This window comes from Panicum virgatum, chromosome 3N, assembly GCF_016808335.1.
Source record: "Panicum virgatum strain AP13 chromosome 3N, P.virgatum_v5, whole genome shotgun sequence".
NCBI lineage: Eukaryota > Viridiplantae > Streptophyta > Magnoliopsida > Poales > Poaceae > Panicum > Panicum virgatum.
Genome location: NC_053147.1, coordinates 59117691 through 59135788, shown reverse-complemented (window position 1 = coordinate 59135788; position 18098 = coordinate 59117691). Strand labels below are relative to the sequence as shown.

General features: G+C 45.2%; 1 protein-coding gene and 1 long non-coding RNA gene across 2 annotated transcripts; both read right to left on the bottom strand.

The window, feature by feature from the left end:
• Positions 1–7049: 7049 nt before the first annotated feature.
• Positions 7050–7760, bottom strand: LOC120666384 (glutaredoxin-C15-like). The gene has a single exon (XM_039946219.1). It carries the CDS (start codon positions 7623–7625, stop codon positions 7311–7313), a length of 315 nt encoding a protein of 104 aa, XP_039802153.1. The 5' UTR covers positions 7626–7760; the 3' UTR covers positions 7050–7310.
• Positions 7761–9025: 1265 nt separating this feature from the next.
• Positions 9026–15689, bottom strand: LOC120666383. The gene is made up of 2 exons (XR_005671689.1): positions 14761–15689; positions 9026–13196 (listed from the first exon to the last, which is right to left on the bottom strand). It is a non-coding gene; the product is annotated as an uncharacterized LOC120666383 (long non-coding RNA).
• Positions 15690–18098: the final 2409 nt, after the last annotated feature.

The window sequence follows — 18098 nt, the reverse complement described above, 5'->3', positions numbered from 1 at the left end:
ATTCACTAAAATTTGGTCATAAATCACTAAAATTTGAGCCTAATTCACAAAAAATGTAGGGTTTGCGGGCGGGGTGGCGGCTGCCCACAGCCGGCGTGCTCACGTACGGCGGTGAGGTCGTGATGGCGCACAGGCGCGGCGACGGCTGGGCTTGGCGGCGGCGCACGGGCGAGGCGGAGGTCGGGGACGACGAGGCCGCGCAGCGCGTCGATCCTCTGGGCGCGGTGCTTGGGGAGGCGGTCCTCTGGGCGGGGAAGTCCTCCGGGCAGCGCTCGGGGAGGACGACGGCGGCGCACTGGGCGGGGTCGTCCTCCGGCCAGTGGTCGGGGCCACGACGTGGCGGCAGTCTCGGGGTCGCGGTGCGGAGCTCTCGGTCGTGGCAGCGCGGAGCTCGGGACGACGGCAGCGAGGAGGGTCGACGGCGCAGAAGTGGCTAATTGTTGAAAAAGGGGGCGATGGGAAGAAATATATGGGGGGGGAGCCTTTTGTCTCGGGTGGAGCCACGACCCGGGACAAAAGGCCCTTTTGTCCCGGGTGGTGGCTTCACCCGGGACAAAAAGGCCCCCCCTTTTGTCCCGGGCGAATCCACCACCCGGGACAAAAGGTATTTTTGGGCGGGCCGGGAAAATTCCCAGCCCGCGGCCCACCTTTAGTCCCGGGTGGATCTACCACCCAGGACAAAAGGGGCATGTTTTCCCTCATTCCCCCCAAATCTTATGTTTGTTTTTGTTTCTTTTTGCTTCTCTTTTTAAAATAGGCTTTCATTTGTTAATTCAGTTAATAAATTTTGATTCCAAAAATTATGGAACAAAATTTCTTATCTTTATATAAACTTGATACACACAACAAAAATAATTAATTTTCATTCAAGTGATTGGGTCAACGAAATATCTAACTTTTTTGAAATCATATTTGTTATTTTGACCATGCAAAAATATATTAGGTGAACAAATTTTTTCAAACTGTTGCTTTTCGACAGAAAGTGGATTCTATCACGATATTAACGTTTAAAAAGTGAATTTTACATAAAATTAAGTAATTTTATGATATTAATGAGTAGTGTGTGAGTTTGAGAGATAGTGTGTGTGTTAGTGAGATTGTGTGTGTTAGTGAGAGAGTATAGTGTGTTAATGTGTATGTAATTTCATGAAATAAATAAAATTATAATTGAGTCTGGTAATTAAGTGAAAAATATAAAAAATGATATATATATATAACACATAAAGTATAATTGTACAGTACATATATAATAAAAGTATTCGAATTGCGATTACGTTTTGATACAATAATATAAAATGATTCAAGTACATGAAGGATTAGCGGTAACAGACTTTCTCTTCACAAATGTCCCTTGATTATGATCACGGTGCAAGTATGGAGCATCATCATTGGCTAGCAGGATGCATGGATCAGCATTTACTTCGAAAGGTGGAATGTCAACAAAATTATTATATTCTTCTGACAAGTTTGTCTTGTCCTCCACTCCAAATATGTTTCTCTTCCCTGATAGAACTATGTGTCGCTTAGGCTCATCCTTTTGCTTGTTTATCCCCTTCTTTGACTTACTGGACATGTCCTTAATGTAGAAAACCTGAGCGACATCCTGGGCTAGGACAAATGACTCGTCTCTGTACCTAAGATTGTTGAGATCAACTAATGTCATCCCATACTCATCTTTTATTACCCCTCCTCCAGATAGCTTAACCCATTGGCAACGAAATAGAGTCACCTTGAAATTGGGACCGTAATCCAGCTCCCATATCTCTTCAATGTAGCCGTAATATGTGTCCTTTTTTTCATTATTGTATGTGGCATCCATACGAACACGGCTGTCTTGGTTGGTACTCTTTTTATCTTGGGCTATCATATAAAATGTGTTTCCATTTATCTCGTACCTTTGGTATGTTAAGATATTCCAAGATAGTCCCCTAGCCAATAAGAATAGTTGTTCACTTATATCCATGTTATGCATTAGATGCTTCCGCAACCAGCTGCAGAAAGTGTTCATGTGCTCACGTGTAATCCATGCCTCAGACTTTTCCGGGAAATTAGAGAGCAGAATTTTCTTGTGTTCCTCGATATATGGGTCAACCAAGGATGATTGTTGAAGAACCGTATAATGCGCTTTCTTGAATGAGAAATCATTTGTGCAGACATAAGATTTCTTTCCTAATGTACCCTTTCCAGTTAGTCTCCCCTCATATCGCGATTCAAAGACTCCAATCGGTTTAAGGTCATCAATAAAGTCAACACAAAAGTCAATGACCTCCTCAGTTCCGTAGGCACTGGCGATGCTTCCTTCTGGACGAGCTCGATTATGAAGACATTTCTTGAGTACCCCCATGAACCTTTGGAATGGGAACATGTTGTGTAGAAATACTGGTCCGAGGATATCAATCTCTTTCACAAGGTGCACTAGAAGATGTGTCATGATGTTGAAGAAAGATGGTGGAAATATCAGCTCAAAGCCAACAAGACATTGCACCACATCGTTTTGCAGCTTTATCAAATTCTCCGGGTCAATTATCTTCTGTGAAACTGCGTTGAGGAAGGCACATATCTTCATGATGGTTAACCGGACGTTATCAGGCAGAATCCCCCGCAGCACAACCAGAAGAAGTTCGGTCATAAGCACATGGCAGTCATGGGACTTGAGATTTGTAAATTTATTCTCTACCAAATTTAAGATTCCTTTTATATTGGATGAGTATCCAGATGGAACCTTTATACTGCTCAAGCAGTCAAACATGGTTTCTTTCTCTTCCTTGCTAAGAGTGTAGCTGGCAGGACTTAAGTATTGTCGTCCATTGTCTTGCTGTTGTAGATGTAAGGCATCTCGTTCTTCCATACGTTGCAATTCTTGACGTGCTTCTACTGTATCTTTTGTCTTTCCATACACTCCCAAGAATGCTATCAGGTTGACGCAAAAATTCTTCGTGAGGTGCATCACATCAATTGCATGACGAACATCTAAGACTTCCCAATATGGTAGCTCCCAAAATATAGATTTCTTCTTCCACATGGGCGCCATTCCGTTTTCGTTCGGAACAGGTTGGCTACCAGATCCCTTTCTAAAAATAACTTCTAGATCTTTTACCATGTTGAAGACGTCTTGACCACTACGGTGCATCCGTTTTGTTCGGTGGTCCGCTTGGCCTTTGAAATGCTTGCCCTTCTTTCGTACCGCATGCCTGATGGGAAGAAACCGACGATGACCCATGTATACAACCTTCTTACAGTGAGTCAACCATATATTATCGGTATCATCTAAACAGTGTGTGCATGCTTTGTATCCCTTGTTCGAATGTCATTGATCGTTACGAACAGTAATGCTCGTAGGTTGAAGTTTTCCTGTTTGTATTCATCCCACATCCATACACCTTCATCGCCCCAGAGCAATAAGAGTTCTTCGACCAATGGTCTTAGGTACACATCAATGTCATTTCCGGGCTGCTTTGGACCCGGGATAAGCACTGGCATCATGATGAACTTTCGTTTCATGCAGAGCCATGGTGGAAGATTGTACATACAAAGAGTCACAGGCCAAGTGCTATGACCGCTGTTCATCTCACCAAAATGATTCATGTCATCCGTACTCAAACCGAACCTTATGTTTCTCACATCCAAATCAAATTCAGGGTACGTTCTATCTATTTTTCTCCATTACGACCCATCAGCGGGGTGTCTCAACATCGAGTCTTTCTTGCGTTCCTCTTTGTACCATCGCATCAACTTAGCATTATCTTTATTTCTAAACAGACGCTTCAAACGTGGTATTATAGGCGAATACCACATGACCTTCGCAGGAACTCTCTTCCGGGGAGGTTCCCCCTCGACATCTCCAGGATCATCTTTTCTAATCTTGTAACGCAATGCACTGTATACGGGACATGCATCCAAATTCTCGTACTCGCCTCGGGAGAGGATGCAGTCGTTGGGGCATGCATGTATCTTTTGTACTTCCAATCCTAAAGGGCAAACAAGTTGTTTGGCTTCATACGTTGTGGCAGGCAATTCGTTGTCCTTAGGAAGCATTTTTTAAACAAGTTTGAGTAATTCACCAAATCCCTTGTCGGATACACCATTTGTCGCCTTCCATTGCAGCAACTCCAAGGTGGTGCCAAGTTTCTTCAATCCATTTTGACAATCTGGGTACAACAACTTACGGTGGTCCTCTAACAACTCTGAAACTTCAACCTCTCCGTTTCACTCTCACAGTCTGCCTGCACATTGTGCAATGTCTGCCCCAGATCGTCGCTGGGATCATTTTCTGCTACATCTGCTTCGGGCTCTTCCATGGGAATATCGTCATCGAATGCACCGATTCCAGCATTCCTGGGAAAGTGGTCTTCAAAAGCTTCTTCTTCATTGTCTTCCATGGTAACCCCCTGTTCTCCGTGCTTCGTCCAACAAACATACTTCTCCATGAAACCATTTGCGAAAATGTGGCTGTGTAGGATTCTTGAAGATGAGTAATCCTTGTTATTGTTGCAATGAACACACGGGCAGCACATAAAACCATTCTGCTTGTTTGCCCCAGCCACAGACAAAAAATAATGCAGGCCATCAATGAATTCTTTCGAACGTCGGTCAGCATTGTACATCCATTGCCGGTCCATCTGCATTTTAAATAAATCGATTTGAATCCTTTACACGTATCGAATAAATAAAATATATCAAACCTAAATTAAACTAAATGTAACATAACATGAATAATTAAAAGATATGCAATATCCATCATACATCTTGATTAATTAAAAGGAGTACTTAATCCATTACAGAACTTAACAAAGGAGTACTATACATGGAACTTAAAAATTCGGACAACAACACATAAGTTTTCAACCGTCCTTGTGTTGGAACGCAGAATGCTCTAATAGATTTCTTGCTGGCGCAGAAGAAGATGGCGGAGCTGAAACCTCCAAGTTTGGTGGTGACGAACCGTAACGCCGCAATAAATCCTCAAGATCAAACGGAGGTTCCTCGCCCCTTTCCATGCATTCTCTATATTCTTTTCCAAAATAACGGAGCGCTGCCCTATGAAAAGCACTAAGTTTTTTGGAACGACGACCTACTCGAGTTGTGCCCTTCTCTCCAGAAGGACAACGATCATCCCCACCGGCGCCACTCCCTCCAGCTGCTGAAGCCATATTTTACTGAAAAATACCATTATTTTCCACAAAATTATAAATTCTTACCATTACAATGCAAAAATTATTTACTATTACAATTACAATGATCAGATTAATAACTCTTGCAAATAACAATGAAATCATATAAAAAAGACGAAATGAATCATTAATTGAAAGAAATCTCTATAACTTCTAATTACTTTGACACCCTTCAGTTCCAGGAGTACACTCTTTTCAATATCCAGAAACCCTCTAGAAGAAAAATAAACCTTTATTTCTAAAAATGTATATGTCAGTAACCTCAACCCTACGGTGATGACACTGCCTTTCGAAGGGACACGGTGCAGTACAAGGATGTCACCAATCGGCCAGTCGTAGCACCAACATTTACGATTAATAGGCACATCACTTGGCACAGGCAGCTTGCTCGTTGATATGCTCTCAATACAACAACGGCCATGCTGACTGCGTCAAATGCTGTCTTCTTATCAATCGGAAGTGCTGGTGATGCGACCAACCGATTCGAGACGTCCTTATAGCGCATCGTGTATCCCCGAAAGGTAGTGCCATCACCGTTGGATGGAGATTAACGACGTATACTTGTTTCGAAATAAAGATTTTTTTTAGCTTCTAGATGGTTTCAATGTGAGCCTGAATAAATACATCACTAGAGTGTCAAAATAATCCATTCATAATACAAAAAAATCTAATATACTCATTTCATTAATTCATTCATGAATACAAAAATCAATTATCCACAATATGGTCATATATACAAGTACATCACATGAAGTGTCTACACTCATTCTAAAAATTTCTACTATCCACATATTCATCTAAATCTAAAAGAAAATCACACCTACATATGCAATCTAGCTAAATGTCCAAGAAATGAGCTAGCTACACATTTTCTCTATTTCTAAAGCATGAAATGAGCTATACAAGCCAAGGAATAAGAGAAAAACAAGCCCCAAACCTTTAGCGCCGATCCGATAGATGGACGGGGAATCAAAGATCTTCACAAAGGTGGTGAAGAAATGAGCAAGAACTCCTCTCTCCCGAGCCAAGAACAGCAAGAAACAAGTGAGCTGAATGGCTCGGACGGGGGAGGGGGGACAGGGAAGGGGATAAGGGGGCCAAGGCCTTTTGTCCCGATTGGAGACACCAACCGGGACAAAAGGGTGGCCTTTTATCCCGGTTGGTGGCTCCAACCGGGACAAAAGGTGGGCCTTTTGTTCTGGTTGGAGCCACCAACCGGGATAAAAGGCCACCCTTTTGTCCCGGTTGGCGGCTCCAACCGGGACAAAAGGTCCCTGTCCCCCTCCCCCCCCCACGCTGGCCCGGCTAGCCGTTGGACCCGGGACAAAAGCCACCTATTGTCCCGGGCCCAAAGGCTGCCGGGACAAATGGCCTAGAACAAAGCCCTATTCTGTAGTAGTGTGAGAATGTCTCTTGACTTCATCCATTTACCCTTAATTTCCATTCTGTTGAAAAATGGGAGTTTTTCTAATAAATATGCCTAGAATTTGTGCTTTAATTTTCACTTTCTTGAGGAACAAAGTAACTCTTAAAAAGTAAGACAAATACGTACAACATTTGAACAGATCAAACGAAATAAACTTATCGCATATACAGATGTGCAAGCAAACTCATCGAAGTAGCATTATTCTCAAAAAGAAGAATGAGAAGTAGAAATTTAACCAGTTCAAGCACATGTTTTGGTTATTCAACTCAATTTCCATGGTAACCAAACTTAAAGGATATCTTTTTTAACACCTTTATTAAGCATATTCTTCATTTAGGCTTGTAGTTTTATAGTCCATTTTTTTGGAAAAAAAATTATATCGAGTCTATCAACCCCGGCCCCTGCTCAGTATGGCACAATCCAAAAACCAAAAGACTAGCAAGGAGAGACAATTAACTCAAAGTCCACATCATATCTCACTCTGAAAATCCTGGAAAGGTCAGGTTTACATATGTCCATGTACATTCAAAGACACGGACTGGTCATTCCAGACCCTTATCAGCCCTGCAAGTGGTTACACTAGCCGCTGAACAAAACTTATCATATATTCTTGTTGGGATTTGGGAACTATATTGGAGAACTGAACAATACTGGATCGGAGCGAGAGATTTATATATATAGTTGCTGTCGCCGATGGATGTAGGATTCAGACTTCAGAGCCATATGGCGCCGGCGGCCTTCAGCATGGGCACGAGCTTGCCGGCGAGGTGCAGCGACATGACCTTGTCGGTGGAACCGACGAGGTTGCCGCCGACGAAGACAGCAGGAACCGGCGGCGCGCGGCCGAGGCGGCGGGCGAGCTCCCGCTCCATGTCGCGGCCGCGCGGGTCCTTGTCCAGCTCGTGCACCGCCGCGCACACGCCGAGCTCGGCGAAGAGGCTCGACACCGTGTGGCACATCGGGCACTGGCTCCTCGTGAAGATCACCACCGCCTTCTCCGTCGACAGCCTCGACACCCTCTCCGCCATTCTTGGTTTCTCTGGATCGAGCTTGAAGGTGAAAAGTAGATAAGCTAAACTTGGATGTGCCAGCTAGTATAGTCCTCAAGTATGTGAGTGTTTGTGGCTGTGTGCTTTGCGAGTGCAGGGTGTGATGCCCTTTTATAGTGTTCATCCGCTAGAGGAAGGGGAGAATAGTGGGTGCTTGTTGGGAGACTCAGAGAGGACAAATTCGAGAGAGAGAGAGAGATGAGCAGTGCTTTAAGGCACAGTACTATCTCTGTCGCTTAGTTTGTTTTTCATTAACTTTTCAAAAGCGATTATGTTTAGTACGTATTTACTTTTTATTACAGTGGCAAAATTATTATGTCTTGGACACACAGTACAGTGGATCGGAGCTAGGGTGCAGGGTGGAGTATAAGGGAGAGTTGGTCGTGAACTTAGTTGGCTAGTCTATATGCATGTGTGCGTTTGCATTCATAGTAGTGAAACTAACTAGGAATTATGAACAAACTAAGGTGAGCCAACAATCAAGCTATGCAAGTCAATTCTAAGCTAATAAGATTCTTAAAATATAGAGTGATGAAATGCGAAAGTTGGGACACTGATGAGGTGGTAGTAAATTGCAATGCAATTCGTCACTCTTTGTATTTTTTTTTATTTTGCTAATTTTAATCAGTTTGCATATATCTCTTGATACCTAGATTTCACAAAAACTTACAACTAATAGAAAATGTTCATATAATCTAGGTCAACTACTTGGATATTATTAGGGTATATGAAGTGTAATTGGGTTCTTATCATATTAAATATCAAGAATGCACCTAAGAAATAAAGTAAATTATAAACTATTACATCACCTGATCACCATCAGAAAATTTATGGTGGTCATAGACGCATAGTTCTCCATACATGCATGTGTCCATGTCCATTTGTTAAAGTTGCGAGCGCATCAGGCAAGCATACTGGATAAACTTTAAAACAACTTAAATGGGGCGTAGCAAATAAAGATACAAGGGGAATATTGGGTGGGGGGGGGGGGGGGTTATGCCAGCCACTGCAAATTATGGAATCTCGCCAAAAGTTAGAAAAATCCCCATGTTTATGATAAGGTTTGAATCTGGCTTTTCTTTATTTTTATTTCATGAGCACGGCCACAAACGGAAGCATCGGATGCTGATGTGTGTGTCAATGATGGGTTAGTTTCCTATTTTTACAACACCGACCTTGGTTCTTTATCTGGCGAAATAACTATATTGATCAGAGGAGAAGAATTGTACGTAGGATTTTACTCTTTTGCGAAGAAATTAACAAATTATATATTTATGGTCCTAGTACGTTAATTAGATATACTGATTGAAACGAACCGAGTTTCCGAAAGGAGAACCCGACTCCCTGTATCGTCGTGATAGTCCCTGGATCAGTAGCTATCACATACAGAACTCATTTCAATTAGATATCATAGACATACAATGCTAGAAATCATTACACGGGTTTAATTATTACATAATCCAGATGATTGTGTTACGAATTTCTGAGTACAAGTCCCTTGGGCTAAAGGAGAACAAACAGAGATCGGAAGCGGTAGCTAAACTTCTGGACATCCTTCGTCCTGATGTCTCTCCTCCACAGGCCAACCTCGAGTGTAGCACGAACCGTCCTTAGCTTCATCCTCAGTCGTCGTGGTCGATCCACGGATCGGATCCTGCATCTAACAAATTATTCCCAAGGACTGGATAGGTTCACATCACCATCCGTATGCAAGCTTTGAGTGGATGCAACGGTATAAAAGTATAGCCAAAGGATAAGGCTAGGGTTTTCTATGCAAGCAGCAGCAAGTATATAAATATATACTTCAACCAATCACCTTATTACGGGCCATTCCGGCATCCCGGACTCCCGGTCAACACACACCTCCAAAACCCCCCGATTCTGTGCGGGAACTTCATCTCCCCTCGCACCTCAACTGCTATTCGAGCAGGAAAGTAGACTAGAGGGAGGTAGAAATATCAAGTAACACTACTCTATGAAAGTGAAGCCAGCTTCAGAGTTGTACATGATCGAGTACACCGCTATACGTATAGTTTTCACCACGCAGGGGTTGTTGAAAGGTCCTTGTATGGTTTTGGTAATTGAGTGACATGATTAGGTGGACTAATAATGTGGTATATGGAGATATACAGGTGATTAGTCCACAGGTGATGGTGAGGAGTTCATTGTATATGAGACATGACATGGAGTCATGTGACCAAGGTGGAGAAGATCAAGACAATGTTTGGCTTGATGGACCAGTTGCAATGGTGAAGGGCGAGTCAAGGCTTCGAAGCGACGGACCGCCAGGCGGTGAAGCCTGGGCAAGATTTGGCACTGATGGACCGAGGCGACGGTGAAGAGCGAGCAAGGTCAAGATCGATGGACCAAAGAGGTCATGTAATGATATGGACTGGATCATATCATTCATGATTGTGTTGGTGCATTGGTTGCATCGATAATTGGAGGATGGAGATAAAAATGGAGATGAAATGGAAATGCGCAAGGCAAAGGTATAACCTAGGGCATTTCATTTCACCGGTCTAAGGTTGAGTAGAGAAGTGCTTGACCGGATTTAGGATAGATGGCCGTACTATCAAGAGAGGCGAACTTGTTTGCATATCGGTCGTCTAGTGCCACTTGGAGCGATCTAATTTTGCGATGTGCTGAGATTGAGTGGCGCAGTGAGAGCAAGTGAAAATCCTTTGAAAAATGTTTGTGAAAATGCTAACAGACATGCATGGTGGTGTACACTTGGTGGTGTTGGCACTTTTGCAAAGGAGAAGGTGTTGGAGTTGATGTTGATCAACTTGGGGAAGAAAGAAAGGGGTTTCGGTGTTCTCCGGACATTAGGATGGCTCTTGGAGTGGAATACTGCTTTGATCCATTGTGCTCTGGATCAAATATTCAAGTGGGTTGTGTAGCCCTCTGAGTAAGCTTTCCAAAATGTCCAAGATCATCGAATTCGAGTTCGGAGCTAAAAGTTATGAGCGTTTTATCGAGGTTTGGTTCTACTGGAAATGGACCAGCGGACAGTCCGCTACTGGGCGGCGGATGGTCCGTCGGTTTTGTGTTTGAGCTCGAACAGAACCGTTCTTGGCTCTGGGTGGTGTCCCAATTTGTATTGCGGACAGTCCGGCCCTTGGGGCGGACGGTCCGCCTCTTGTTGAAAATTCTGGGACAAAAACTCTGCGGTTTCTGGTATGGCGAGCGAGTTGAACGACAGACGGTCTGCCCCTGGGGAGCGGACAGTCCGCTGGGCACTTCCAGATTTAGTCAGAGACGTTTCTAAATCGGTGGGTTCGGAGTTTTGAACCGCAGACGGTCCGCCCCTTGGGTGCTGACAGTCCGCCCGGGGCTCTAACGGTTGACTCTAACACGCAATCATTGCAGTTCTAGTCATTGGGTTTGAATGGCAGACAATCCGGTCTCTATGAGGCAGATAGTCCGCGAAAGCTCTGTTTTCACGGAATTTTGAGTGTAACGGCTAGTTTGGGGCCTCCCTCTATAAATAGAGGGTGTGGCCAACCATTTGAGAGGTTGAGCACCTTGGGGACTTGGTGTCCTTGTGTGAGAGTGCTTGAGAGCCCTCCAACTCACTTGAGATTAGAGCAAATCAAATTCGCTAAGTGAGAGAGCGATTCTAGTGCGTTGCATTGAGAGATTGCTAGAGATTGGCACTAGGTGATCGAGTTGCAAGCCGGTGGTGCTTGTTACTCTTGGAGGTTGCCATCTCCTAGACGGCTTGGTGGTGTGTTTCCGTCGTGAAGCCCGCAAGAAGATTGTGCGGTGCTCCGGAGAAGTGATTGTGAGAGGTTTTGTACTCACCCCGCGGGAGCCGCGAAGAGTAACTCTAGTTGAGCGAGACTCGAAGAGCAGCAAGTGGTCCGGCCGGGTCAAGTGCTAGAGCTTGTGGTAAGCACTCCACGTGGGAGAGTGTGACTCGTGAGTCACCACTAGCAAGAGGACCGGCGGCGACCTTGAGCTTGTCTCAACGGGGACTAGCTTGGTGGCAACCAAGTGAACCTCAGGATAAAATCATTGTGTCAACACTTGTTCTTCCCGTTGGTTTGCAATTCCCTTCACTAGCTTGTATTTACTTGCTCATATACTTGTGCTAGTGAGTTTTAGTTGCTCTTGTGTAACTAGTTTGCTTGTGTAGTAAAATATTTTTTTCTCTCTTGTGCTAGTTAGCTTGTGTAGCTAAGTACCTTTGCTTAGTTTGTGTAGCTAAGTTGTTTTTGAGCCCTTGGGTTTGGCTTGTGTAGCCTTGTCTTTTGTGCATCTAGTGAGCTTAGGTTGGCTTTGTGCTTTTGCTCATTAGAATTGAGTAGGAGCTCCACCGGTGTGTGAAGTACTAGTGCTTAGATTTGAGTGACCTTGCATTAGAATTGATTAGGTGAACTCTAGCTAGCCTGGCACACCTTTTGCTTTGTGTAGGATCTTTTGGAGGTGCCTTAGAGTTATAGTTAGAGGGGTAAAGGCTTGGCTAAGCGAATAGTTTCAATTCCGCATAAGTTTCGGTTAGCCGGCGCAATTAGTTTTAGAAAGAACTATTCACCACCCCTTTAGTCCGCCATATCGACCCTACAGTTGTATATATGTACCCACTCGCCCCGATGCCAGAAGGGAATGACCCGACTGACCCCGAGGCACCGACCACGAAACTAGCGGCTACGGACACCATCCTATTTTCCCGGTCTGGGGTGCGTCCTCCTGCGAGAGGTCGCCCGGGACTGTGAAGCCTTCTACAGACGGATCCCAAGGAATCCTACTAATCAGGAGCCATAGGGTCGGAGCCCTCTACCCCTAACACTGATACCCTATCCTCCTACAGGCTTGGTGCCGCGCGTAGCTAGCTCGAACTGGGTCCACACGCATAATGGATAAGTGGCGTGCACGTTTGACATAGTTCCTTCTCCAGGTTCACTATTCTTGGGCCTTAAGTTGTCGAGGCGAGTATCTCCGTCCTGATGCGTATCCGCCCTAGCGGTCCGCGTTCGGCACCCATTACAGGTATTCCCCGCCAAGCACCGCAAAAAGTTCCTGAACGAACGGTGTCCCTGAAGAGACATGCACCCACCACTAGTACTTCGTAGGACGTGCCCAGCACACAATCCCTAGCATCCCGATCCGAGGATCAGGCAAGTTCACTCGCCTCCGCTAAAGTCCTAGCCACCAACTCCTCATATGTGGATCTCCACTCACACCAAGACTATCATCACAAGATCCCACACATACACATACACAACATCTCAACCATTCAACATGGTGAAATAGGAGTACAAGGAATACGGTAAAATAAGTAGGCTATGCAGGTTCATCTCAACATAAAGTAAAACAATAGCAAATCTAGCAAGCAATGCTTGATAGGTATTCAAATCATAGATGGGCGTGAACCTGGTGGTTCTTCGTAGTCTTCCTGGATCTCTGGAGGCTTCTGGTCGTCCGATACGTCCTTCTGGATCTTCTGGGCGTCTGAGTAGTCCTTCGAGGTCTTCGAGGCGTTCGGGAAGTCCTCCTAGAACTTCTGGTCGTCCCGGACGTCGGTCAACTTCTCCTCGAAGAGACCTAACCGTAATTACACATAAACATAGGGACCAAAGTGCAAAAATGCACAAAACTGCTCAAATAAGATCCAACCACACAATAAAACCTACTCTAACGGGTAGATCATGATTTTAAATGAATTATGAAACTAGTTTCATATGTTTCGGAGGTCGGGTTAATTTATTATGAATTTTTTAAGTTTATAAAAATAGTAAATGATTATCGGAAAAAGAAAATCACACTGAGGTGACACGTGGCAGCACCAGAGCGTGCCACGTGGCATGCTGACATCAGCATGACGTCACTGGTCAGATCCTGCTGACGACAGCAGTGGGCCCTGCTGACATCAGCATTGACCAGGTCAACGATCAAGGGTCGCCGTGGGGTCCACTAGCCAGTGGGTCCCATTGGTCGGTCGAACATAGCGGCTGACCGGTGGGACCTGCTTGTCAGGTTAAAACCGGAAAAAGAAAAGAGGAAGGCTACTGTGCACAGAAGTTAAACAGGGCAAAAGAGCAACTGGGTTGGACCGTGGTTTTGGTTTCTTGGGCCGAAAGGGAGCTAGGTTGGCTTCGTTCTTGGGCCACCGGTTTGGGTCTCGGCCCAAACAGCTCTTATGTCTTCTTCTCTCACTGGTCGGTCGGGCCTGCTTGTCGGGGTCCTCTCTCTATCCTGCGGGCCCTTCGTGTCAGCGGCAGTTGGATCCGCTGTGGCTCCTCCCAGATCTGGTGTGGCCCGGCCCGTGTGTGGATGTGCGTGTGTGTGCCGACAAGTGCGTGTGTGTGCGACCGGCAGGTGTTCGGCAGAATGCCCAAAGGTGCTTGCCAGTGGCGTGTGCGCGGCGAGTGCACTCGACGAGGCTGATTTGGCGGCGACGGAGCCAGGGCTACTAGGTGTGGTCCGGTGGCTTGGCTCGGCCAAAGGGCACAGAAGCGACGAGGATCCGGCGGCGCAACGAGAGCAAGGCCAGGGCTAGGTCAGAGGTGCGCGTGAGAGCTCGGCATTGCCGAGGTCGCGGTGCGGCGAGGCAAAGGCCAAGGCAGGGTCAGAGCCAGATGGCTCAGCACGGCGAGCGGAGCCATGGCGATGGCGAAGGCAGGGCTCAGCTCGAGCTCAGGTAGAGCGCTGCCTTTGGCGGCGCTGATTTCGCGCACGCGTTCGGCATGGCCCGGGCGCGGCGCGAGGGCTCGGTTCAACATGGCAGTGAGGCAAGGTGGTGGCACGGCTTGGCCTTTCGGCCTTGCCGGCGGCTAGCGTGCGCGTGCGCGGTGGTGCTCGTGCAGCCGAGGCATGTGCAAGGCAAGGCAAGGCAGGGCATGGCCAAAGGCGGCGAGACGAGATGGGCTCGGCCCGGCCGTGGGCGGAGCAGGGTCGTGCGGCGCGGAACGCGCAGCGGGGGTGAGCCCGGGTATGCAGGTTGTGTGTGCGCTCGCGGCGACGTCAGGACGGCCGTGAGGTCGAGCAACGACGAAGGCTCCTGTAGAAAAACGGGACGGGCAGCCTAGGGCTGCTACCGGAGGGTTCATCGACGGCGGTGAACTCGTTGGCAGCAGGAGGTGGCGAGGCGAGGCACGGCGGGGCTTACTGGCGACGCGTGAGGAAGAAAAGGGCGAGGCAGCGACGAGACGAGGCCGTGGCGTCTTGGTGCGGTGCAGGCCGCGGAGCTACGTCGATGTAGTCGTACGGGGCGCCGGCTTGATGGCGAAGCTCCGACGGCAGTGCTGCTGCTCTGGTCGGCGGCGGCGGAGAGCGACATGGCTGGGGCATTCCGTCGAACATGTCGCAGGCGTCCATGGAAGCAGCTCCGGGTCAGTGCTGGTGGCGTAGCCCTTCTCGTGCATCTTGCCGATGTCGTGTGCTTCTCGTGCTTGCAGTTCCCATCGGCACGTCGTGGCTCTGGTAGTCTGGTCCAGCGGGGATGGCGCCCTTCTTGCTCTGTTCCTCCTCACCATTTCCTCTCCTCGTCTCTCTCCCTTGCTGGTGGCCGCTGCTAGTTCGCTCGGCAAGGAATGGAGAGCTGCTGGTGGATTTAGATTTCTCGTTTGGGGAAGCAGAGTAGAGGAAGTGGCGTTTGATTTTGTGGCTGCTGGACTCGGATTGGAGAAATCAGAGAGGAGAAGAGAGAGGGAGCTGCTGGTAAGAAATTAAGGGAGGGAGATCGAGTAGTAAAAAGGAAGCTAATTGCTTGCTCTCTGCTGTGGACGAGAGGAGAGCAGGAGGGAGTGGCGTGTGGTGGTGATGCTTGCAAGAATCAGAAAGGAGGATCGGCGGGAGTGGTGGTGTGCTGCTCTGCTTCTTGCGGTGGAGGAAGAAAACAACAGAGAAGGAGAGGATCGGAGGTGGCTGGCTGCTGCTTCTTACGATGTGGAAAAGCAGAGGGAGATCGATGGGAGAGAGGGCTCTGGTTGCTTCGGGTGGAAGAAGAAAAACGGAAGAGGAGCTCTGTGCCTTGCCGTGGAAGAAGAAGGGAGCAGGAGAGAGGTGGCGGCGGCAGGGGTAAAAATAAAAGGAGTGGAAGTGATTGAGGAGACGAGGGTATTTACGGAGAGTAGAGTAGTTAGGGTTAGAGTTAGAGTTAGATATAGGTGGGTTCTAGATGGGCTTAGAGATTTGGACTAAAATATTTGTAGCCCACGAAATAAATTGATTGTAATTTATTTCGTTAAAACTCAGTCAAATGAATTAGACTATTTCTCGTGATCGAATCAAATAAAATTAATCCAATTCGAAGAGCCGAGAAAAATAATATCGTAGTTCATTTGAACCATGGAAAATAAAGATACACATAAATCAAACTATTTTTCGAGATCGGATTAATTAACAAGGGATTAATCTGAAGTGATGAAAAATAAGATAATAACTTATGCATGATTCTAGAGAGTGCTCGAGATTGAGAAGAATGATGGGGTCGATGGGTCGGTTGCGTTCGAGGTAGGATGGGCCAGATTCGGGTTAGAGCTGGCTAGGCCTAGGTTTTAGGTTGGGGGCCCGCATAAGATAGTTAGCTTTTGAATTTAAATTGAAGGGCACACTTCAATTTAAATTCCACACAATTTCAAATAATCGAAATAAATCCAATCGAATTCGAATAAATAAGGTAGAGCCAATTAAATCCAATAACTCCAAAAATTCACACACTAACATTTAATTCATTTAACTCACTCATAAATTTTTAATTACTAGGAATTTTGAAGGTAGAATTCTTACTTAAGTGGGTAAAATTACAGCACTAACACAAAAAATTTTGAAATTCATATTTTTCGACTTTCTAACATTCCGAAAAAATTCAGGATGTTACACCGATGAAGAATTTATTGCTCAAGTATTTAATTATTAAATCAAGCAGATGATGTGCATAGTCTCAATATGCACGGATTCTTACATCACTTGGCATATATATATATATATATATATATATATATATATATATATATATATCAGAAAATGAAAGAATAAAGCAATACTACAATATTCGAAGTGAAGTGCAAAATATGCGTGTACCATCTACATGCCTCTAAAAAGAAGGAAAACTACCCATCGTGCGGCTTCCCAAAGTTGGAATGCCTAATGTTCGGTTAGGCGAGAATTGCACGTGCTTCTTGCTTCGGAAAAAGTCTATATCACCCCCTCAACTATGGGGTTGGACTACATAACCCCCCAAACTATGAAATCGTCTATATCACCCCTGAACTTTCCAAAACCGGTCAAATTACCCCCTAAATCAGTTTTGAAAAATCATAGTAAATCACAGAAAAATCATAAAATAGAAAATCAAATTGTGTTAGACTCCAAATGAGTAGATCTACACAATGAACATATAATATGGTATGCTTTAGTACAATTTTTTTGCTATAGCTTTAGATCTATGTTTTTCTTCATAGCTATAAAAAATTGTACTAAAGCATACCATATTATATGTTCATTGTGTAGATCTACTCATTTGGAGTCTAACACAATTTGATTTTCTATTTTATGATTTTTCTGTGATTTACTATGATTTTTCAAAACTGATTTAGGGAGTAATTTGACCGGTTTTGAAAAGTTCAGTGGGTGATATAGACGATTTCATAGTTTGGGGGGTTATGTAGACCAACCCCATAGTTGAGGGGGTGATATAGACTTTTTCCTCTTGCTTCCAATCTTAATATTGAACCAAAGCCATCAAAATACAAGAACTAGTTCAATTCTCATGAACAAATTTACTACTAGCTTGCTGTCACTGCATGCGGAGTAGTTCATATATCATTTTCAATATATATGTTTAATGAGCCAGTCAAATTTATTATCTATCAAGACAATAATAAATCATTAATTAGAGCAAAAGTTAGTAGGACGCCTTCTTGGGTAAATGAAACTTGCATTGCCCCAGCCAAACTTTGGTAAATTGTTATGAACTTTTGGGTTTAGTGTCAACTTGACTACATAGAACTTATGATCCAATAATCTAGTTTTACTCAAATAGTGAAAACCGAAACCAATACAAAAACACGTGGATATGATCCTTGACAATGATATCCACCATGGAGTTTGGATCAGCATGGATTCGACATACATGCACGTAACACGAGGTGGCCATCGAGTATATGTACCACTTCAACATCGGTATATGAACAAGAATCAAATCAAATAAAATTCCGCTAAAAACAAAAATAAAAAAGTCAAAGTTATCATATTCCACATTAAGGGATCCAGCCTACCAGCCATACACGAATGGGGGGCTACCCGATAGCTCACAACGTGGCATTCAACAGGCCACGCCTTTGGCTGGCTTGCTCTCATCTTCACATCCTATTGTGGCTTCATAATCTTCAAAAATAATGACATTATTCCTGCATAAAAATGTAGTCCCCCCCCCTCTCTCACACACACTCTCACACACTCACTCACTATTACCTCAACAGGTTTGCGTGCGCATACATTGCA

Bases quoted from the DNA above. Each gene is read 5' to 3' on its own strand.
- LOC120666384 (XM_039946219.1), bottom strand. From the start codon at position 7,625: ATGGCGGAGAGGGTGTCGAGGCTGTCGACGGAGAAGGCGGTGGTGATC.